Source organism: Ursus arctos, unplaced genomic scaffold (genome assembly GCF_023065955.2).
Source record: "Ursus arctos isolate Adak ecotype North America unplaced genomic scaffold, UrsArc2.0 scaffold_8, whole genome shotgun sequence".
NCBI classification, from domain to species: domain Eukaryota; kingdom Metazoa; phylum Chordata; class Mammalia; order Carnivora; family Ursidae; genus Ursus; species Ursus arctos.
In genome coordinates, this window is record NW_026623100.1 from 83,241,192 (window position 1) to 83,265,338 (window position 24,147).

The 24,147-nt window shown below is 53.4% G+C and overlaps 1 protein-coding gene and 1 long non-coding RNA gene across 2 annotated transcripts in view; one reads left to right on the plus strand and one right to left on the minus strand.

The window, feature by feature from the left end:
* The first annotated feature begins 719 nt into the window (after nt 1-719).
* LOC123001950 (uncharacterized) lies at nt 720-18,250 on the plus strand. Its single transcript, XR_008958319.1, has 12 exons — nt 720-1,214; nt 1,327-5,957; nt 7,339-8,940; nt 9,230-10,118; nt 10,340-10,558; nt 12,930-13,028; nt 14,339-14,512; nt 14,644-14,669; nt 14,843-14,913; nt 15,076-15,188; nt 15,755-16,652; nt 16,762-18,250. It is a non-coding gene; the product is annotated as an uncharacterized LOC123001950 (long non-coding RNA).
* TRAPPC12 (trafficking protein particle complex subunit 12) overlaps nt 17,011-24,147 on the minus strand; it is an 80,730-nt gene continuing 73,593 nt past the window's right edge. The window contains exons 10-12 of the mRNA XM_026518064.4: nt 18,215-18,315; nt 17,546-17,633; nt 17,011-17,351 (exon numbers count right to left, since the gene is read on the minus strand). Coding sequence (XP_026373849.3) covers nt 17,109-17,351; nt 17,546-17,633; nt 18,215-18,315 — 432 coding nt within the window. The 3' untranslated portion in view covers nt 17,011-17,108. The remainder of the gene's footprint in view (nt 17,352-17,545; nt 17,634-18,214; nt 18,316-24,147) is intronic.

Here is a 24,147-nt window from a genome sequence, read left to right on the forward strand (position 1 = left end):
GCCGCAGGCTGGGGCTTACCACCCAACCTCGGTTTCCCGCAGTTCTGGAGGCTGGCCATCCGAGCTCAGGGTTCTTGCAGGGGGCTGCCTGCTCGCCATGTCCTCTCGTGGTGGAGGGGGAGATGGCTCTGGAACGGTGCTTCTCCGCGGACACTAATCCCATTGCGGGCCCTGCCTCCTAACGCCATCCCCCGGGATTCAGGCCTTCACCTGGTAAGTTTGGGGGAGCATACGTTCAGCTCACCGCACATGGGCAGCAGAAGCTGAAAATCTTCCCTTTGGAAATTTGAAATTTAAGATCTTTCTGTTGGTGAGAACACCGGCCTCCGCCTCCAGGCTGTCCACCAGGCCTCCATGAACAAGAGAGTTTCCACCTGGCTGCTGGAGAGGATGACTCATGCTCTTAATTAGAAACCCCAGCAGTGTCGTTTATCTTGACAGGCATGAGCCCTTAATCTCGCTGACAAAATTGAGGGGAAAAGCTCCAGTTTGAAAAGTGTCCAAGTGGTTGTGTGTGTGTGTGTGTGTGTGTGTGTGCGCGCGTGTGCGTGCGCCTGCACCCAGCCCAGGACAAGGATGCTGGAAATTTCCCAGCTGTCCTGCCCGTCTGTTTGGCCCCTGAGGATGGAAAGGTGGCCTGTGGGAGGGTGGAGCTGTGTCAGGGGGCTGGGGGGGGGGGGACAGGGTGCACTGGGGGGCGAGGAGGGGTCCCCAGAGCACCTGCGCTCGTCGGCCCACAGCCAGGCCTTGCTCAGTTGGAAAGAAGCCAGGCCGGCGTCCCTGGGAATAGGAAATTCTCTGAATGTCTATGTATTCTCAGTTTTCTGCCTTAGGAGGTTATTTTTCAAAGCATCTTCTTGAAGGCAGTGGGGCCAGGGCACTGGAAGCAATCCAGGCCGAGGACAACGCCCCAGGCCAGTGGGTCGGGGTCCGGCTTGTGGCTGCAGCTGGATCCTGGGGCCTGTGCGCACAGCGACCTCGCTCAGGAATGTTGGTCCTGCTTCTTCTCCAAGAAGCCCTCCACCAAGACCCCTGTCTTTCCTCCTTCTTTGTCATTATAGTTTAATGGCTTCTCCACGTTAAACATGCTTGTATTTATCTTACACAAATTGTTCCCCCAAAGCCCCAGGTTCCCCGGTCACCTGTTCTGAAGCCGGAGTGGAACCTAATACGTGGTACAGCAGCCTGGCAACGGACAAATCAATGAGATCAATGTGAGTGGCTTCCGTGCCTAAGGATTTTCCGGCTGTGCATGGTTAATTACTCCTGGTGGCTGTGGTGAGACAGGCCGCTGGTGGTGCCTGACGCTAGACATGGCCCTTGCAGGACACGGCGGGGGAGCCCAAGGATGCAGGAGGGCCGCGGCAGAGCCAGGGACGCAGGTGCGCCCTCTGGTGTCCTGTCCCGGCGCCCGGGGCCACGCCTTCCAGCTGTGGCCACACATCCTGGCCTCGGTGCTGGAGCTTGGAGCGCCCGGGGCCTCCCCACGCTCACAGCCCCCCAGGATCCGACGAGAGGTGCCTCCAGTCCACACGTGCACTTCCTGGGGGCGCAGAGGAGAGAAAGGGAGGCCTGCTTGGACCACCGGTGGCAGGCGTCCCGTTGGGCGAGAGTGAAGGTGCCGGATCCTTCCTCGAGGCCACGGGTCCGGTTCCATTCCCCGCACAGCCGTGAGGCCCTGGGAAGGTTCCTCAGATTCCCTGTGCCTCAGGTTTGTCTTCTGTCGAGGGAGTAGGGCTGAGGGGAGGGTCCCCGAGGATCTGGGGACGCGGCAGGTGTGACCGGTTGTTGCCGAGTACCGATCACGCCCGCTTCCATCGGCGCACGCGCGACCCTGGGCAGGTGTCGTGTGTGCAGCAGTGATCAGCGTAAATTCACGTCAGCCGGGAACCCAGCACGGCCCGTGTTTGGAAATAGGGTCCTCGTGGCTGCGGTCAGGTAAGGTCTCAATGAGATCCTCCTGGTGAGGGCGGGCTCCGACTCCAGGACTGGCGACCCCACGAGACGAAGAGAGGCACAGGCCGGAGGCGGGCGAAGGTGGAGGTCGCGGTCACAGCCCCCCCTCCCGCCCCGACGCTGGAAGAGGAGAGAGCCAGGGGTTCCCCTAGAGCCTCCAAAGGAGTGGGCTGCAGACACCTGCTCCCTGAACCGTGAGAGGACAGACCAGTGTTGTCTTCAGTCCCCCTGATGGTGATTTTCTGCGGCAGCTTTAGGAAACCCGCACGGTCTTGTTCCCTGTTTTCCCACGAGACTCGTGAAGGTCAACAAGGTCACCCGGAGGGAGCAGGTGGGGGTGGTGGGGGAAGTCGTGGGGGGACCAGGGTGGAAGCAGGCGGCCGAGAGCGGGCCACGTGCAGGGGGACCCAGCCCCACACCCGGGGTAGGGGTGGCTCTGGCGGGAATTCTCTGAGGCTGAGTCTGCCTCCCTCTGCTACTTCCAGCTGTCTTGGGGTCCTTTGGGTGGCGCCCCCGTCTCTGACCTCAGACCAGGACCCTTCCCTTGGGGCTCTGCCCTGGGCATCACTCTGGCTGTGGGCCCTTCGGCACCTGCCACGTGGGTGGGCCTGGTCCTGTCCTTTCTGATGTGGCCTTTCACATAAGGTTCCCAAGTGTGACTGGAGCCTGTCAGAGGTGGCCGTTAGGGCACGTGGGGGCCCCTAGGTGCTCCTGTGGTGCTCCTCAGCCCGGTCAGCCGTCCCCCCCCACCCCCTCCGCTGTCCTCTCCCACCTCCTGTTCCCAGCGCTGCCCGGGCTGGCCCTCAGGCCCAGCTGCAGTAGTTTCTGGGGGGGGGGGGGGGAGAAATCTCGGGGAGAAAGGCTGGCTCCTTGGATGACAGCATCCGACCCCGCACAGCGCTCCCTGGCCAAGTGACCCCCAAGTGGGTCCTGGAGAAGATTCGATCCGTTCCTAGAAAGACCTGTACTTACGCTGCTTTGTGCCGCTCCTGTGCGGGGCCATCCTGTTCGAAGGTTGCTGCAACACCTCGTCTCCGCATCTGACATGAGGCCCCGGCCTCAGGTTCAGAGGGTCACTGGGGCCACCGGAATGCTGGGCAGGAGGGCCTCGCGGCCACGGGCGGAGTGAGCGTCCCGCCCTGTCCTGCGCTTCAGCCTGGGACCAGCCCGGCTGGGGTCCCGGCTCTGGAGGGTCAGCGTGGCCCTCCTCCCGCAGGACGGCAGTGGACCAGGAGGAGACGCGCTCCCCCCTAATCCCCCAGGGGGAGGAAGACCCTCTTTCCTGGGCTAGCAGGAACCCAGGAAAGGGTGGGGGACAGCTCCCCCCCATAAGGGTGGAGGAGGCGATGGCTTCCCACCCCAGGAACGCCCTTCTGTGAGCTTGCGGGTCTCACCTGGCCGCTGCTCGTGCACCATGACTGGGCGGGGGTCCTGGCTCTGCCCCATGCCAGGCTCAGGTGACCAGCCGTCTTCATCAAGGACCCTCCAGTGTGCAGGCGTGTCCTCCAGGCTCTGTGCCGTCCTTCTGGCCTGCGTCACCCCCCCCCCCCACACGGGTTCCGTAACGGTGCCCTTCCCGTCCCTTCCTGTTGAGTTTCTTCTGTTGCTTCTCCACTGTCCGGACGTGGTCTAATGGGAGCCACGTGTGTTGCTTCAAGCAGCCACGGAAAGTTGAAAGCAGGGATGGTCTTAGATGAGGTCTCTCGTCTAGTGTGGCCTCATGCTTTAGCAGGTGATCCGTGTGAAGGCTGCTAACCAGTCTTTGTTTACCAAGTACGTCATGAAGTCTTCAGGGTAAGTGCTTGGTGGGGGCCCGTGGTGGGGTGTGGGCCCTGAGGCCCCGGGTCTGGCCTGTGCTGAGTGGGGCCAGTGGGGTCGGGCTGGTCTTGGCTCTTGGTGCCACCTGTCACACGGGGGTGACAGCACCTGCCTCCAGGGGTGCGTGGGGTGGCTCTAGCATTTCACGGGCCTCCCGTCCACGGAAGCTGCCGTCAGTCCAGTGCTGCTTGGCCACAGCCGCTCACGGGATGGAGGACCCTCTCCTCTAGTTGGCGGCTGGAGAACTGGGGATTACAGGTCCCCCCGCACTGGTGGGGCCTGGGTTTCAAGGGCCTCATGGGGTGGGGTCCAGTACCAGCACCCACTCCAGCCCTGGGTGGGCCTCCCGGGGAGGGAGCTGGGCACAGTCCTGAGCACCCAGGGAGAGTCAGAATGAGTGACCCATGCACACCCGTGTGGGTGGGTCACGCACATGTGAGTGTCACGGTATAAGAACTTGTTTTTTCTGAGCAGAGTGTCCCGTGCCCCCCACGCCCCCCTCACGGTTTTGGGAGCCTAGCTCATGGCCGAGGGAGCCCTCACTGTTCCCTGGTCACCTCAGCAGCCCTAGGAAGGTAAGCTGGTCTGTGCGTCCCCGTGTGCAAACCTGAGCTGGAGGGACCCGCTTGCCGTCTGCAGCAAGGGAGCTGGGAGCCGGCTGTCCAGCCAGCGGGACCGTCTTCAAACCACTGGTTTTTTACTGTAACAGAAAAACACAGTTTAAAGAAATGCTTATTGGGGGCCCCTGACTGGCTCAGTCGGTAGAACACGTGACTCTTGATCTCAGGGTCGTGAGTTTGAGCCCCACGTTGGGTCTAGAGATGACTTAAAAACTTTTTTTTTTTTTAAAGATTTCATTTATTTATTTGACGCAGAGCACAAGCAGAGGGAGAAGCAGACTCCCCGCTGAGCAGGGAGCCCATTGTGGGGTTCCATCCCAGGACCCCGGGATCCTGACCTGAGCCGAAGGCAGACGCTTCACTGACTGAGCCACCCAGGTGCCTCCTACTCAAAAAACATTTTTAAAAAATTAAAAAATGTGTACAGATGTAATCTCCCAGGACCCTGCCCGCTCCTTGCTCTCCTGGGGTGGTCCTCCGATGGGCTGCGCGGTTCCAGCGCCTGTCTGGCCGGTTCTGCGGGCGTGTGGATCTATGAGCAGTGTGTACGTTTCCGTATCTCTAAGTGTTTCATCCTACATGCAGTTTTGCCGTCCTCACTATCCCTGCAGGTTTTTAGACGTGTGCACACTGGTGGACGTTGACATCATTCCTTTTAATCACCGTCTGCTGTCTAATTACAGAACCTATCACTAGGGTGTTTAAATCCCTTTTATTTTTTAAAAAGATTTATTTTGGACAGAATGTGACTGGGGGGAGGGGCAGAGGGAGAAGGAGAGAGAGTCTTAAGCTGACTCCGTGCTGAGCACTGAGCCCAACACGGGGCTCCATCCCGTGACCCTGAGATCAGGACCTGAGCCGAGATCAAGAGTCGGATGCTCAACCGACTGAGCCCCCCAGGTGCCCCTAAGTCTGCTTCTAAAAGAAAAATCTTCACCAATTTTGATGCTTCCCTCTCATTATAGGAAAAAGCAAATATACTCATTTTATGGAAAAATCTGAAGTTCAGAGATCTAGAAGGGAAGGTAAAAAATGACCTTTTGCCCAGTCTCCTGCCTGTCACGGAACACACAGTACTTGCACTTTGAACACATGCGCCGTTGATGTAAACGCCTTCCACTCGGTTTTCCCAGGTCATTGACACTCGCACAGTGTGGTCCTCGTAAACCCCTCTCACGTATAGGTGGTGGCTAATGAAACGTTCCCTTATTTTTCAGTATCATTACTATAACCTAATTTTAAAAAAATTACCAATTTTATGTGTCAGCGCACAAGCAGGGGGAGCAGCAGAGGGAAAAGCAGGCCCCCAGCTGAGCAGGGAGCCCGAGGCGGGACTCGATCTCAGGACTGTGGGCTCATGACCTGCGAGCCGAAGGCAGATGCCCATCCAGCTGAGCCGCCCAGGCGCCCTGCTACTTTCGACCCCCTGCCCGTCCTTCCTCCGGAGCTACTGCAGCTCGCGCTCCTGCTCTGGGGGGGTTCTGCTCACACAGGCTCACCTGGCGAGCAGGATCACCCAGGGCTGGGTGCTGTGTTCCGGAGCGCCGGTCCAGAGGGTGGATGGTGAGCCCAGAGCCTGGAGCAAGGGTTGAGGAAGGGAGAGGGGGAAGGTGCGTGAGCAGAAGGGTGGCGGGCCCCCTTTTCGGGGTGCCCACGGCATCAACCTGCGGGAAGTGTGGGGGCTCAGGTCCCCATAACAAACCCCACAGCTAGGGCTTCAACCGCAGAGACTGTCCCTCCCGTGGTGCTGGGGGCTGGAAGTCTGAGATCAAGGTGCCGATGGGCTGGTTTTTCTTGCGGTCTTTTCTCTTGTCTTCACGTGGTCTCTGTGCATGCATTCCTGGTGTCCCTTCTTGTAGGGACATCAGTCCTGTTGGATCAGGGCCCACCCTTGTGACCTCATTTAACCTTAATTCCTTCCTTAAGGGTCCATTTCCAAATAGTGCCTCAATGGGGATGATGGGTTCAACCTATGAATTTGGGGGACATAATTCAGTGTGACACTGGAGGGACAGCATCCCAGGTGTGGGAAGCAGCAGGTGCAAAGGTCCTGCAGCAGGAAGGCATGCCTCCTTTGGCTGCAGGCCAGGGTGGCTAGAACGCAGTGGAGAGGTGGTGCGGGAGTTGTCAGGACAGACCTCCCTGAACTTCGGACCCTGGTTCAAGGAGGGGGGGCCGCCTCCTTTGGGGATGGGGACCAGTGGAGGGCTGGGGGCAGAGGGACACACAATTTGTCTGCCATGTGGGAACAAAACTTGGGGAGGGTGAGGAACAGAAGGCTGATGAAGTTGTAACAAACCCCTGTAATCCCTTAAGAAGAAGGGAAACAGGCTTGAAATCCCAGGTGCTTAACACGGCCACGCGGTTCATGGTATGTAGACCCCACACCCTGAGTCCCTTTGTTGTCAGACTGAAGCCACAGACTTCATACAAAAACCGTATCGGGGGCGTGTGGTGTTCTAGAACACGGGTCCGCAGACTGCAGCCCTTGGCCAGCTATGGGCGGTAGCCTGTTTCTGAATGGCCCACAAGCTCACGATGGCTTTTACAGTCTTAAAGCGGTTTGAAAACAAAGTCCAGCCGAAGCACGGTCTGGTAGAGCTGGCCTGTGGCCACAAAGCCCGACACCTTTGCGGTCTGGTCCTTCCCGGAACACGTGCGCCAGCTCCTGGTCCGGGACGCCGCCCGTGAGCTTGCTTCAGTGGCGTGCCGCACGGGAGGCCGTGTGGGGAGAGGGGGCTTCCGGGTGACACGACAGGACTTGGAGCTGGCTGCATGGGCTCAGCACAGCGCCCCGCCCCCCAGGGCACAGGCGTGGTTTCGTGGTGCCCTTGTCCGTGGCCAGTGCTCCTGCCTCCTGGCGGACGTCCTGACACCTGCTGTGTAAGGCTCACTGAATTTGCTTCTAAACTTCATCATCTCTGTGACCTTTTTATCTGAACAGTACTTGTGTGCAGAATGCAGGGGACACGCGGAAATCGCACAGGTGCCAAGGTTTGAGGAAACCCGACAGTCCATTGCTTTTCCCTGAACAACCCGGGAGGAGGAGACGAAGCCCGACTGCTCCCGACGGGACAGGTGACGAGTTTATGGTCCGTGATTAGAACGGTTAAGAAAGCTGATCTGCTGGCTCTTCCACGTGCCATTTTAACCTTAACAGACCTTAGCCTAAAGCTCTGCCCCTGTCTGCCCGGAGCCAGGGCACGCGGGGCCTGGGCCTGGGGGCAGGACGCGGGGGACCCCAGCTCGCCCTCTTCAGGCTGGTCCTGCTGCACGTCTGAGCTGCCTGCGCGTGTCAGCCTCTGTGGAGACACCCGACTACAGGAGGCGTGTGGGGATCATAGGAGGGGGACTCGGCCGGCTGAGTGGGGAGGCCTCCCCGGAGCACTGGAGGGGGCTCCCCGGGCTGCCCGCCGTGGTGGCTGAAAGGTCCCAGAGGGAAAGCAAAAGCGGGGTGAGGACTGGGGGCACCCTGGCTGCTGGGGGTGACCGACCCCACGGCGGAGCACCTGCGGCTGAGACCTGTAGGCTGCGCGGCCGGGGGCCCGTGGGTGAGGACGGTCAGTGTGAAGGTGAAGTGCCCAGGCAGCTATTAGACTCGAGATCCTTCTCTCTGCCCACAAGACCCTGGCCGGTCCCGGGGAGCCCGTGGGCCACCCTGCCAGGGAGAGGTGCTGGGCGGGAGCCTCCCCCAGATCCTGGGGCCATGTGCCAGCGTCTGCTGATGGCACCTGGAATGCCGGGAGGAAAGGTGGGTGACTCGGTACCACTGGTGCTGAGCTGTGTGGAGCCCCCTCCTTGCCTGGTGACAGGCAGGAGCCGCCCGCCTGTCCTGCTGGACGCCACCCCTGCCCCCAGCACTGTGGGATGCTGACCGCCCCCCCCCACGCCCCCAGCACCACTGGACACCTGCACACGTGGGCCACAGGGCAGCCAGCTGCCAGGACGATGGGTCTGTGTCCCCACTGTGTCTGATGGAACAGCCTTGATGGAGGGGTGTTGGTGTTCTTCCGGGTCTGTGCCGCCTCAGGTCCCCAGGTTCCTGCGGAGCGGGGTGCACTCAGGGTTAGCAGGTTACTCTGCTTGGCTCTGGGATAGATTCTAGGGATGCCTTTATTTTTTAAATTTTAAGATAAAGGAAAAGCACATGTGAACTAGAGCAGTCACACCGGTTACCCCAGGCAGGGCAGTGGATCCCCCCCGCCCCCCAGAAGGAGCCAGGTGGCTGCTCAGGTGCCCCGCAAACGCTGGGCTCCTGAGCCTGCAGGGCCTAGTGTGGCTCTCAGGCTGCCCTGGTGTCCTCCTGCCTGGAGTTCCTGGTCAGGTGAACAGGCTTGGGGAGGGAGGGTGAATTTGGGGGTGCAGATACCAATTTCCTGGGGGACCTTGGGTCCTGTCCCAGACTCACGTGGCTTCTGTCCTGCAGGAGCCCATCCAGTACCACCTGCCCTGTGCGCAAGTGACCACAGACAAATCCCTGCAGGACCCCTTGGGCTGTTGTGCCCCATCGGAGCAATGGGCCCTCTCACCTCCCCAGAGCCGCCAGGTTTGAAGCAAAACCCTCAAGGTGGAGGGATTCAAATGACTTCACCAGTTTTTATTTTTCTCCTTGAAGAGAAAGCTTTTAAAATCTCCTTTGTATCCAACAGTCCTTTTTGGCTTTTTCTCTCTAATGTATAATCTGTATTTCAACAAGCGTGCTGAGACTCTCTGCCTGGTAGAGACGCTATTTATGTGTTTTTATTTTATTACAAAAATGAATAGAAACACAGTTTTGCTTTATGCAATGAATGTTTATATGACAGTCTTTCTTTTCTTTTTTTTTTTTTTTTAAGATTTTTATTTGAGAGTGAACACAAGCGAGGAAAGGAGCAGAGGGAGAGGGAGAAGCAGATTCCTCACTGAGCAGGGAGCCCAGTGCGGAGCTCGATCCCAGGACCCTGAGATCATGACCTGAGCTGAAGGCAGACACTTAACCACTGAGCCACCCGGGTGCCCCTATATCACAGTCTTTAAAATGAATTATATTTTAAAATGTATTAGAAGAGCTAGATTTTTAAGTCCTCTCTATGCTCAGCATGGGGCTTGAAGTCCTGACCTTGAGACTGAGTCACATGCTCTGTCGACTGGGCCAGCCGGGGGCTCCTAGAAGAGCAACATCTTTAAAGGACCCTTCCCAGAAGTTCTTTAGTGAAGAAATTCTCAGGTACTTTAGATTTTCTTTAAAAGCAGGAATGATTATTGACGAGAAGAATATGTCACCCCAAAAGATGCCACTTTCACATGTGGATTAGTTCGAGCTGAAGGCAATCAAGACCCAGCAGATGCAAGAAAAATTCTTACCTCTCAACTTCCTAGAGGAGTTTGGATAGGGGGCCTGGCTCAGAGGGAGCGGTTACCAGCTGTAAACTTTTACCTGCGTGACCTGCCATCCTGCGAATGCTCCCGTCCCCTTCCTCCGCTCAGGGTGGTGCAGAAGCCTCAACTGCCCGGCTTGTCCTCGGGGCTCATGTTTTTCTGGTCCCCATACGTACACAAACTTTTCCGTTCATCTGTTCAATACGCTCTTTAGATTATTAGACCAAGGAACCTAGCAGGTGGGGGAGAAAAGTCTCCTTGCCTGCAGCTGGGGCGGTCGGCAGCCTCTTCACAGGCCGGGCGGTGCTGCCTCTGCGGCTGCTGCAGCTGAGATCCTGGGCCTCTGACCAGTGCTGCCTGCAGGAGGTGAGGATGTTCACCACGTTCGTGTCCCAGTCTCTGCTGTAGGGTCTCCCGGAAGGGAGAATGGACAGTCCTTCCTTCCGTCTATAAACTCAGACTAGCGGAGCAGATATTTGTAGGACTAGGTCCTCGGATGTAAAAGTTTATGAGCACTCGGTTTCTGTCGATCCTTTTCCTCCTGGAGATGGTCACAGTTGTTGTCTTTGTTGTCTTTTGTCCTAAAGCAGAATTACCATCAGGCAGAACACGGGCACGGGCCCTGGGAGCCAGCCCCACGGACTGGTGTCTGTTTGGACACACGTTGCTGGGGGTATTGTGCGCATGAGGTAGACGCCTTGCCAAGGGGCCTCTTGGAAGCCACAGCTGAGAAGCTGGCCGGCACGGGAGGAGCATTTAAAGGCTGTGGGAGTGCTTGTCCCTGAACTCGTGGACTCCACGTTAGGGTAAGTTGGTCACGTAACAGGTTAGATGGACACCGGGTCACCCACCAACCTTAAAAAAAACTGCTGTCCAGTGAGGTACGCCGTGAAACACCACCAAGTCCCCAACACGGAGGCATGTTCCTCTCCGGTGTCAGTTTGGCTCTGAGACCCAAAGCTCGGCTGAAGCTGTTCATGTGCACAAGGAAAACACACGGGTTCCCGAGCATCTTGCTCCCGCCTGACTTGGTGACGGGCGAGCACGTTCTCCCTGGGCTCTGCTAGCCAGATGGCGCCCTTACTTGGGGGCCACGACCGGGGACCCGAGACCCTAAGCCACCGGCAGCACACTGTCCGGCCACGCCAGCTCTCAGGAATTTGTCATTCTGGGCCCGTCCAGCAGGGGCTTTTGTCCTCGCCGCCTTTGTTGTCTCGCGGGTGCTGGGGAAGCCCCCTTTCCAGGAGCGCCTGCCTGGTGTCCGAGATGAGTGGGTCACCAGAGGCACCTCATGTTCTCGTGGGAAACCAGACACACTCTTTACCCCAGTCTGACCACTCGTGACCCTCAAGTCTTGGTTCTGTGGCTAACGCCGGGAGCTCACTCCCGGGCCGTGAGGGCTGCGCCTGCTGCGTTCTCCCGGAGGGGCGGGGGCTGCCTCTGCTCTCCACCTAGTAAAGCCTTCCCACTACTCTCGTCAACCTGCCGTCCTGCTCTGAGGGGCCAGAGGATGGATCCTCTGAACTGGCTCTCTTTGAAAGAAAAATGCTGGTATGTATGGAAAAGACCACACTGCAAAGTGCTTAAGAACGTACAACGGCCAGCGTGAGGGACTCCCTTAACTAAGTGCAAGAACAGATACGCTAACAAGACTAAACTTGACGTCCACCGTGAGTTCCCCTCCTTGAAGTCCAAAGAGTTACTCACCCTGTATTCTAGAACCGTGACCCCGGAAGCCGTAGGTAGCCACAGAGAGGGCGAATTCTGACTTGTCTCGCGTCCTGAGAACGAGCTTGGTCAGGTTGGGGCCTCCAGAATCTGGCCAGACACAAGTGCGGGGCGCGTCCCATTCGTGGCCGCATCTGGCTGGGCAGGAGTGTGGACTAACTGCCCTGCAGCCAGGGTCCCACCAGCCCGCGACCAGCCCCTGGGGCGTGACAGGGCAACGAAGGCCATTAGGAACTTCAAAGATCATGTAAGCAGTACCCTTAAAAGCAAGGGTTTCTAAATCAGACAGAATGGGATGCCTGTTTTAGTTAGTATGTGGAAGCCTCCAAAAGACTTAAACATTCCAAAATTGCTTTGTTGGAAGAACTGCTGTAGCTTTAATTTCTCATTAGCTTTTTACAAGAGGTTCCGGAAATGTCGGACAGGCTGACCGAGCTCTTGCTGCTCCCCCTGCCGCACTGCAGTCCCCAGAGGCTGCTGGGTGATGTGGGAAACAGAGGCAGGGGAAATTATTAAACGTCCTTACTCCCTACAGCCCACTGACAAGTCCTTGAAACAGGCAGAGTGACCTTCCTCTCGGGACTCAACTGCCTCAATGTTAATACTTCGCTGAGGGCAAAAGACAATCCCAGCCTGACCCCCCCGCCCCCCATCCTGTAAGTCTACTTTAATGTATAAAAATTCCTTTGGGAATTTCCTTTATCTCTAAACCCAAGATATGTGTTGGTCATCATCCCCACCGATAGACATCTGAAGGGTCTCGTGACTCAGGTTCTATGAGACAGTAATAAATGACCTTTCCCAGCAATAGCTGCCCTCCCCCCCCCACCAAGGTCCTGGAAACCTTGCTTCCGAGATTCCTTAGAGACTGACGCTATAATCGGCCACTCCTCCTGACCCCAGTGCAGCTCTTTCTGCCCACAGGTCCTGTCCCCGTACTTTAATAAAACCACCTTTTTGCACCAAAGATGTCTCAAGAATTCTTTCTTGGCCGTCTGCTTTGAACCCTAATGTTCTTTCCTACATCACTGGGGATGCTCGCCAAAGGCCACAGTGAAAGAATGTCCTAAACGCAGAGTCCCCAGACGGATGACCTCCGGAACAGTAGATAAAAGGGCAGAAAGAAAGAGGGGAGACCACTGGTGTGACCAAACTTGTGACCGCAGCCGATACTCAGAGGCTGATAGGATTATTGTTTTACTTAATTTTGTGCAGGCCTTTCCGCCCAAGCTAAAATAAAACTGTGTCCCCAGAGGGAAAGAAGCCTGAGGTCATTTAATCGGGTGGGGGGATCCGCCCCATTGACATTCAGGCTGCAACCCTGTTCTCCCGGGATTTGGAAAAAGGGTCTTGCAAATCTCTTCAAAACTCTAAGTGGGGCTCTAGAAGCAATTCCTAGCCCATCTATCTTTACCAATCCTAAAAGCTCTCCTACTCCTGTGTTCACAGACACAGAAAAGAGGAGGACGCTGGGACGGGACTGTTCTGCCCTTCAGAACGGGGAAGCGAAACCTTTCACCAGCAACCACCCCGGCCCTTCGAGAACAGGTGAATGTACGCATCCTTGAACTCCATCCCACCGGTTCTGGACACTCTCTGTGCCTTTGTGATGTTGACTTTCTACCCCCAGCTTCTCCAGGATCTCAGAGCAATGCTTTGAAATGCAAACTTCAGGGAGAGGCTTCTTTTCAGAGAGGAACAAAAAGGTTTTTGGGTCTATTAGCAAACATGTTTTTGTGCCACATGGAACCAACTGTACTAACAGGAAGCCGAAGTCTCTAGAAATTGGCAAGTTGGCGTACTTTACGATGTAGAGATCCTAACGTGACCGTTCACAATTGCTTGTTGGCATTATCACTAGAAACGTCTCTGACTTAAAAAATTCGGTGAAGCTATTAGGAATAATAAGGAAACCATTCCCATATGCAAGGAGAGTATGATTTTGGTAAAAGGAGGTCTGAGGAATGAAAATGCATTTTTGTTGAGGACAAAGAAAGCTGCAGGTTTGTGGAAAAGGAATCTTGTAGGCTTTTTTTTTTTTTTTTTAATTTTATTTGTCAGAGAGTGCATGCACAAGAAGGGGGAACAGTAGGCAGAGGTGGAGGGAGAAGCAGACTCCCCGCTGAGCAGGGAGCCCAATGCGGGGCTCGATCCCAGGACCCTGGGATCATGACCTGAGCTGAAGGCAAACGCTTCACCGACTGAGCCCCCCAGATGCCCCTGGAAAAGGAATCTTTGAAGAGAAATTTTAATGTGTGGCCAAGGTGGCTAAGGTTAAAATTTAGTTTTAATATCAAAAGTGGTACAAAATTGGTTTTTGCTCTTAAAGTGAACTTTTCTTGGACTTCAGGTTAGCCGTTGACAACAGACTGAGTTTCTTTACCTTTTAAATGCGCCAGGAAGCCAAGATGCCAGGTCTTAGGTTTCTGGCACTTTGGCGAAATCAGCCTCATTAAGTAGTTTGACAGCCCTCTGCGACCCTCCTCAGTCAGGTGTCCAAACATGTTGACATTTTTGACAAACTTCCCCAAATCAAATTCTAAATAAGGCCTTAACTGACCTTGAACTAAGTTTTGAGAATTTACAGAGGGTCCCTGGACCATCTCAGATTTGTTCTCTCTTACACAAAGAACAATATTATGTTAAGCAGGCTTATCTGGTGTGAAATTACGTGGAAAGCATGTCAAATACGTGATGCTAAGCCTTCCTGGGTTGCACTGTAGGGGCGAACATTAACGTAAATGTACAAATTACATGAAATTCCTGGAAACCTCGTGTGTCCTGGATAATGTTGGTCATAATTCCAGTTATCTTAAAACGTACAGAAATAAGTAACTTGCTTTGTCCGTTCCATTAAGGTGGACACAACGGGCAGCGTTAAGTCAGACTCGTCGGTCACAGACCGGTCTTGCTCCGCGGTGATGCGCGGCCACAGCCTTCCTGCAAAGACACCTCCCCTTCAGGGAGCATCAAGGAAAGGACTCTGACAAGGACCGGCTTCTGGGAATCCTACAATTGGAAACGTGAGCTGGGTAAGACTTTCTAGAACTAATGGCACATGGATTCAAGCGGCACAAGTGTTAGGCGGGACCGCATGAACTTAGGAGAAGAACTCGAATTCCCTGACTTCTGCTTTGAAACACTGCCTATTTTGTTTTTCCAGATCTAAGGAAACCTTCGTCTCTTAAGGTATCAACAATTTAAGATACACCTTTCTGAACAAAGATGAAGCAATTTTTCTCCCTGATCCCTCCCGAATCTGCCAACTTAGTCTTCTCATGTTAGAGGCAACGTACACGCACGAGTGCACGAAGAATCCGTTCTCGCAACAGGACACGACAGAATGCTGGTTATCTTACCAGGTCCTCTTTGAGAGCGATGTACAGACTCACATGATCAGCTTCCAGGAACTAAGGCTGACTTCATGGAGCCGGTAAAGACCCTGGGGGAACACCAGCCTGGCCCCTCGCTTACAGGGTTCCCGGCAGCTGGGCCTGGTGAGCAAGGAAGGGTCCTTCCTGGTAGGCCCCGGAACCTCAGGATATTCTGGGACCTTGAGAAGAGAGGAATTCACCTAAATCTGTATATATTGCAGGCAGTCTGACGGCAGGTCCTTGGTGTGGCTTCTTAGCCTGGAGAGGCTTTTGACGTTCATCGGACACTCCTTATGGAAAGTTCCAGCAAAGCAGACTTAACAGAGCCTATATGGTAAGCACTGCTCTTCCTCATTTCTGTAAATAACCAGGCCGGGTTTACCAGACTGAACTGGAAAGCAGGTCTAGTCTTGCTACGGTTGTCTTTGATGGAAGCAGGGCGGCTGCACAGAAACCTGTGTTTCAGTGATACGCCTTCATGGACAGCGGATTCTGGTGCTGCTCACGGGCTGTGAGGCTTGGTTTTCCACCTGTAAACTGGACTAGGTCCCAAATTCTTCTATTTTCCTCCTATATTTGGCTGCAGCTCTCCAAACTGATGTTTCCAGTTCCCGCCTGCCCTTTTCACTTGGAGTTGTTGAGAACTGAAACTGCCCTTCCCCTGCGGCCGTGCAAGCTAGAGCCGGGCCCCCAGCGCGCACTCCGGGGAAGCCACCCCAGCGCCCGTGTGCAGAGTCTTTGTGCCGCTGCTGCATGGGCCACTCAGAACGCTTGCCAGCAACCGTCCGATTCCCACCGCCTGGCTCCACTGCATCTGAAGAGGCTCCAAGCTCCAGAGCTCAGAAATGGGGACGGCGGCCTGCTCCGGTGGCTCAGCCTCATTTCCCTCTGTCCCCACAGGAAGGCCTTTTATCCGACACCTGGTTACTCGCACCCGGGCCTAACTCGGGAGCCCTCCTGCATAGCTGCCTCCTGAAATGAGACGCACCGCTTAACGGAACCGACCTATTCACAGGACCAGGACACGAGGTCAGTGAGCTGGAGCCACCCGCCAGCACGGTCTGGGGTGCACACCTTCCTGGAGATTTCAAAGGTAGGGCTGAGGTGGGGGGAGAATATGCTGCTTTAGCAAGTGGATTAGTTGGAGCTGAAGACAGGGTGCAGCAGGTTTAAGGAAAACATTTACCTCTCCCTTCACTACTTAGAAGGGTCTGGATGGGGGCCTTGCTCAGAGGGGGAGCACTTTCCAGCTCTAAACTTTGATCGGAACGGCTTACCTGTACGTACAGCAGGGCAATGTTCTGTGAATCACCCTCCTCTCCCGCCGAAGCTCCAGGCCCCGAGCTCCTTCCTCAGCTCAGGATGGCACAGAAGCCTCAACTGCCTGGCTTGTCCTCGGTTCTCCTATTCTTATGGGTCCCTCGTACGTACGTAATGACACTTTTCTCCTGTTGATCTGTCTTAAGAAGTCACTTTGCTTATTAGACCCACCAAAGAACCTAGCAGGGTAGAGGAGCAAACTCCTCCCCTATACTCTGTAAATACTAAAGCAACTGTCCCGACATTCAGGATGGAAGAGCACACACACACCTGCACGTGCCTGGGTCACAAGTACCTCCTAGGCCACCTGCTCGCACACTTGCAGTGCTCCCCCTCGGCCGTACTGTGCGGCAGAAGCTCCTCCCCCGTGATGTACAGACCAGACGGCGGATTCCGTCACCCGTCGCCGGGCCTGTCCAACGTGTGTGGCGTCAGCTGACAAGGAATGAGATAAGAGCGACGCGTTTAGTTCTGGGAGGTGAGAGGAGGGAAGGAGAGAGGGTGCGTGGCAGTCTGTTTGGTGTTTCTCTGTCTTTATGCCCGGATGTACTAGAGGGTTTAGAGTGAGAATCGTTTACGCTTTTCAGCTTTTCTCGGAGGACATTCGGAATTACTAGACGAAGCAGCTCGGCCTCCAAGAATCAATAGAAGGGACCCAGCGCCGCGTCTGGGCCACTGCTGCCCACGCCCACCATCCGCAGAGTACGCAGAACACGTTCACCCCGACCCCCAAACCCCGGCAGAGCAGTGGGCACGGAGCCCGCTGCAGTCTGACAACCTGCCGGAACAGTCTGGGCCTCCGCGGGGGTCGTGACGAAGACGACTGCGCCCCGGCCGCCGTGCAAGATTTTATTGGGTCCATCAGCCGTGTTCACGCATCAGCCGCAGTGTACAACATTTACAGGGGCCCCAGCGGCTCGAGAAGGCCGCTGTCCTACGCCAGCTTGAGGCACTGGGTGTTGAAGCTGTCCCCCTCCTTGCCGGCGACCGCCTCGAGCAGCGACTGCTTCTTCTGCGCGCTGCGGGAGGACTCCAGCTCGTACATGGTGGTCAGGTTGAAGAGCACGCTCTCGTGCAGGTACTGCTGGGGGGCCTGCTGCACCATGGCCTCCAGCTGCCGCAGGGACTCCTTGAGCTTGCCCAGGTAGAGCAGACACACGGCGGCGTTGTTGTTGGCCTGCAGAGGAGGACATGCACGGATCGGACCCGGCAGCCGGCTCGGGGGTCGCGTCCCATGCGCAGGGCGGCGGGAGCAGCTGAGGCTGGCCCTGCTGGAGAGCCCCCCCCGCCCCTCCTGCCGCCCCCTGGGATGGACGCCCGTGGATGCCGGACAGGCCCCCGGTGTCAGCTCCTGGCTCCTGCGGGCCTTACCACGGCATTTGTTGGGTCAATCCTGAGGATTTCTGTGAAGAATCTGTGGGCTTCTGCAAAGTTATTCTGACCGAGGTGAAGGAACGCTCTGGAACATAAAGGACAGGTGGGGCAGTTACCCAGGGAGGGGGTCAACGGCACAGACAGGGGCGGGCCGCATCTCCCGGGGGATTCTGAGCAGCCTGGTGCTGGGGGAGGGGCGCTGCAGCTGAATGAACCGCATCACGCGCCCTGGCTGGCAGCCCCAGCCCTCGTCAGGTGAAGTTAGGACCTCTGACTTAAGTGACTTCCTGCGCGACGGTGGCTTGCTGCGGTGGTGTGAGCTCTGCCCCGGGCACGGGCTCCATTTAATAACCCTCCGCCCCCACCCAGGCCCACACGGTGTGTGTGACTCCTGCGGACGTGAAAACGGGCGTGAAAGCCGCTGCGGGGCTAGAGAGAGTGGGAACGGCAGTACAAACAGCGCTTTGAGGGACGAGGGGAGAACAGTTTAAAATCCGCTAAGACTGAAAGGTGACTGAGTTCGAGGAGACAGCAGTGGGCGCATCGGGCGCTGACGGACTTCAGTGTCAGGCGCGGGGCGCGGGGCAGGAGCGCCTTCCGCAGGGGCTTTACTGGGTAGTCTGCGCTCTCGGGAGACTGGAGCAAATACAGTCTTAAGAGGTTTACCTGTTCATTAAAACCATTATCTTGCCTTGCAGTCCATCCAATTTCTGCGTTACTTTCTCCACATCTTGAAAATACTTCTCGGCTGTTTTTATGTCTCCAATCTGTTTTGACAAAGTTGCTTAGTTCAGGTAACAAAGGGAGTAATAAGCGTACGTGTACACGTACAGTCGCCTGGCGGGTTAGGCTAAGACGACAGGTTTGTTCGTAGCAGGTGGGGAAACCCTGGTGACACCACTAATCACCAGGATACGGGGATGGTCAACACCCGCAGGTCAGCAATGAAGTTAATCACATGCCTTATTAAGTCTTAATTTTTAATTTGTACCTTTTGAAAGGAACTGTGGCACTAAGTAAAACAATAAAGGACTTTCAGAGAGCGGAGCAGGACCCTGAGCTCACCCGGGCCCATGGACCCAGGTGGATAACACACCAACGCAGACAACCCAGGAGACGGCACATCGAAGAGCAGGAAGGACAGAGCTGGGGGAGGGACTTAGACCCCGGGGGGGCGCGCGTGCGGGGAGGGGTGAGAAACAGATGATCACACCAGGGACTCCACATGGGCCAGACAAATCCCAGGGCATCTGGCTTTGAAAATCAGAGGGGCCGAATTCTGTGAGTTCTTACAACCAGCAGGACTTAAAGCCTGGAACTTTACTTTTTTTTTTTTTTTAAGATTTTATTTATTTATGTGACACAGAGAGAGAGACAGCCAGCGAGAGAGGGAACACAAGCAGGGGGAGTGGGAGAGGAAGAAGCAGGCTCCTAGCGGAGGAGCCTGATGTGGGGCTTGATCCCAGAACGCTGGGATCACGCCCTGAGCCGAAGGCAGACGCTTAACCGCTGTGCCACCCAGGCGCCCCAAAGCCTGGAACTTTCAAAACCAGCCGGCTCGGCTCTGGGAGAGCCCAGAGGTGACCGGAAGCTGGGTCCCTGCCCTCAAAGGGACAGCACAGCACACAGCCCATGAGGTCTAGATAGAAGCAGCAGTTTGAAAGTTGCCTGGGGCAGGAGGGAGGGAGAGTGCCTGAGGGACTTCTGCAGGAAAAGGGGAGTTGGTGGGCACTATGCCCTCCCCTGCCCCCAGCACAGCCACGCAACCGCCTGCATTCACGCCTAACCCGCCTGCACCGCACCCGGACCCCTCCAGCTGGGCCCACTTCAGGTGCGACAGGTCCCCTCCTGCAGGGGACCGGCACAAACCTTGCCAACAAGGCATCTCCTGAGCGCCCTGGGAAGATGCACACACCCTATTAAAACCGCCCTCCCCCGCACCCTCTCCCACATGCCTGTACATGCTTCACGGTGGCCGCCACGCCCTGTGGAAGGGCTGGTGTGCACAGCCTGTTGCACCGCGCCCCTGCCGGTGGGTGCTTTGCGGACTGGCCCTGGCCAGTCTGGTCTCTGCAGCAGCTGTGTGTCCTCTATGGAAGAGGACCAGGGCCACCTCATTAAAAGCATGCAACCCACCCGCTCCTTTCAAGGCAGGAGACATAGCTGACTTTCCCGACACCGACACAGGGAGGCAGAATAAGGGGACAGGAGTATGTTGCCGACGAAAGAACAGGACAAGATGCAGCAAGAGATCTAGGCAAGATGGGGGTCAGTACGCCTCACAGAGAGTGCGATGGTCGTGAAGATACTCGCTGGCCTTGAGAAAAGAGTGGAGGACGTCAGCGAGACCCTTAACACAGAGTAAAGAAGAACCAATCAGAGACGAACACAATAAATGAAATGAAAAATACACTCGATGGAATAAACAGCAGGTTAGAGGAAGCAGAGGAGTGAGTTAATGACCTGGAAGACAGAGTAATGGGAAGTAATCAAGCTGAGCAAGTGACAGAAAAAAAGATTATGCAAAACGGGAGAAGAGACTTTGGGAACTCAGTGACTCCACTGAGTGTAATAACAGTTGCGTTACGCGGATCCCAGAAGAAGAGGAGAGCGAAAAGGTGGCAGAACATTTACTTGAAATAACAGCTGAAAACTTCCCTAATCCAGGGAAGGAAACAGACACTCACGTGCAGGAGGCACAGAGAATTCCCAGCAAAGTCCACGCAAGGAGGGCCACACCAGAAACGCAGTAATTAAAATGGCAAAAAGCAGTGACGGAACTGGCAGCAAGACGGAAGATGAGGCTATTTTGCAGCAGAAACTTTCCAAGCAAGAAGGGACAGCGGGATGATACATTCAAAGTGCCGAAAGGGAAGACTCTGCAGCCAAGACCACTCTCTCCAGCAAGTGTATCAGTCAGGACGGAAGGGCGCTCCCCTCGGCAGCACATGCACTGTACTGGGGATGGGCACTGGGTGTGACACGGAACAGTGAATCCATGACCACTACACCAACAGCTAATGATGTATTATACAGTGGCTAACGGGACACAATAAAAAAAATAAAACTGGAACAATACAGAGAAGATTAGCATGGCCCCGGTGCAGAACAGAAGGAGAAATGAAGACTTTCCCAGACAAAAACTAAAGGAATTCATGGCCACTGAACAAGTCCTACAAGAAATATTACAGGGGACTCTTTGAGTGGAAAGAAGAGACCATAAGTGACAGCAAGAAAAGTAGGAAACACAAAAGCAGTTAAAATAAGTATATCTATAAAAGTCAGTCAAGGGATTCACAAAATAAAAGGATGTGAAATATGACCCACATACCAGAAACCGAGGTGGGGGAGGAGTAAAGAATGGGCTCAAACTTCAGCAAACACCAACATAACACAGGCGGCCAGACGCAGAAGATGCCATATACGAACAGAACGGCGACCACAACCAAACAGCAGTAAAAGATGTGCAAAGAATAAAGAGAAAAGAATCCAAGTACATCACTAAAGAAAGCCAACAAACCATGCAAGAGAGAAAGGATCAGAGAAAAAGTACACCACCACACAAGTAACAAAGTGGCAATAAGTACAAACCTATCAAAAACTACTTTGAATGTACATGGATTTAATGCTCCAACCGAAAGACAATGGGTGACAGAGCGCATTAAAAAAAAAAAAGGGCGCGTGGGTGCCGCAGTCGTTAAGCATCTGCCTTCCGCTCAGGGCGGGATCGAGCCCCGCATCGGGCTCCCTGCTCCGCTGGGAGCCTGCTTCTCCCTCTCCCACTCCCCCTGCTTGTGTTCCCTCTCTCACTGGCTGTCAAATAAATAAAATCTAAAAAAAAAAAAAAAAAGCCCTATCCATACACTGCCTACAAGAGATTCATTCTGTACCCAAAGATGCTTGAAGGTTTAAAGTGAGGGGATGGAAAAACATTTATCATGCAAATTGATGTCAAAAGAAAGCCAGGACAGCAATGCTTCTGTAAGACAGGATAGACTTTAAAAGAGCGAGACAAAGGGAGGACACTATATAATAATAACGGGGACAATCCAAAAAGATAGAACAATTGTAAATATTTATGCGCCCAGTATGGAAGCACCCAAATATATAAAACACTTAATAACAAACATAAACTCACTGATAATAATACAAAAATAGTAGGGACTTTAACACCCCACTTACATCAATGGACAAATCATCTGAACAGAGTCAATAAGAAAACAGTGGCTTTAAATGACACACTGAACCAGATGGATCTGACAGATGTATTCAGAACACCCCATCCTAAAGCCGCAGAATGCACATTCTTTTCAAGTGCACACAAAACAGTCCCCAGACAGATCACATGTTAGGCCACCAAACAAGTCTCAACAAATTCAAGAAGACTGCACTTTTTCTGACCACGACGCTCTAAAACCAGAAGCGGACCGTAAGAAAAATCTGAGCAATACAGGCCACCTCAAGAAGCAGGAAAAATCTCAAGCGACCTAACCTTACACCTAAAAGAGGTAGAAAAAGAATAAACAAAACCCAAAACTAGCAGAAGGAAGGAAATGATAAAGATTAGGGCAGAAATAAATGATACAGAAACTAAAAAAAAACCACGGGGCGCCTGGGTGGCTCAGGCAGTTAAGCGTCTGCCTTCCGCTCAGGTCATGATCCCGGGGTCCTGGAGTTGAGCCCCGCATCAGGCTCCCTGCTCAGCGGGGAGTCTGCTTCTCCCTCTGCCTGCTGCTCCTCCCCCGCTCGTGCTCTCTCTCAAATAAATAAATAAATGATCTTAAAAAAGAAACTAAAACAAAACAAAACACCAAAAATACCAAACAAACCCAATAAAACAGATCAATGAACCCAGGAGCTGGTTCTTTGAAGAGATTAACAAAATAGATAAACCTCTAGCCTGACTCAAAAAAAAAAAAAAAGATTCAAATAAACAAAATCACTAACGAGAGAGAAGAACAACAGCACAGAAATACAAACAATTATAAGAAAATATTATGAAAAATTATATGCTAACAAATTGGACAACTGAGAAGAAATGGGTAAATTCCTAGAAATATAAACTATTAAACCTAAGCCAGAAGAAACAAAATTTGAACAATCCAATTTCCAGCAATGAAATTGAATCAGTAATCAAAAATCTCCCAACAAACAAAAGTCCAGGACCAGATGGCTTCACAGGAGAATTCTATGAAACATATAAAGAAAAGCTAATACCTGTTCTTCTCAAACTATTCCAAAGAATAGGAAAGGAAGGAAAACTTCCAAATTTATTCTGTGAGGTCAGCATTACCCTGATACCAAAACCAGATAAAGACACCACCAAAAAAGAGAACTATAGGCCAATATCCTTGATGAACATAGATATAAAAATCCTCATAAAATATTAGCAAACCCAATCCAACAATACATTAAAAAATCCATTTACCACAATTAGATGGGATTTACCCCTGGGATGCAAGGGTGGTTCACTGTTTGCAAATCAATTAACGTGATACATCACATCAATAAGAGAAAGGATAAAAACCCACGTGATCATTTCAATAGATGCAGAAAAGGCATTTCACAAAGTACAACATCCATTCATGATAAAAACCCTCAACAATGTAGGTTTAGAGGGAACATCCCCAACATAATAAAAGGCATGTATGAAAAAACTACAGATAACATCATACTCAGTGGGGAAAAATGAGAGCTTTTCCCCTAAGATCAGGAACAAGACAGGGATGTCCACTCACCACTGTATTCAACACAGTTCTGGAAGTTCTAGCCTCAGCAATCAGACAAGAGAAAGAAATAAAAGGCATCCAAATTGGTAAGGAGGAAGCCAAACTTTCACTATTTGCAGAAGACATGACACTATATATAGAAAACCCTAAAAACTCCACCAAAAATGTACTAGAACTGACAAATTCAGTAAAGTCCCAGGACTTTTAAATCAATGTATAGAAATCTACTGCACTCCTATACACTAATAATGAAGCAACAGAATGAGAAACCAAGGAATCAATCCCATTTACAATTGCACCCAAAATAATAAAATACCTAGGAATAAACCTAACCAAAGAGGTAAAAGATCTGTACTCTGAAAACTAGAAAACACTGATAAAAGAAATTGAAGATGACACCAAGAAATGGAAAGACATTCCATGCTCAGGGATTGGAAAAACATCTATTGTTAAAACATCTACATTACAGCAATCTACAGATTTAATGCAATCCCTATCAAAACACCAATAACATTTTCCCCAGTGTTAGAACAAACATTCCTAAAATTTGTATGGAACCACAAAAGACCTTGAATAGCCAAAGCAGTCTTGAGAAAGAACAGCAAAGCTGGAGGCATTACAATTCCAGACTTAAAGTCTTATTACAAAGCTGTAATAATCAAAACGGTATGATACTGGCACAAAAATAGACGCACAGATCAATGGAACAGAACAGAGAACCCAGAAATGGACCCACAACTATGTGGTCAATTCATCTTTGACAAAGCAGGAAAGAATATCCAATGGAAAAAAGTCTCTTCAACATATGGTGCTGGGAAAACTGGACAGCTACATTCAGGAGAATGAAACTGGACCACTTTCTCTCACCAT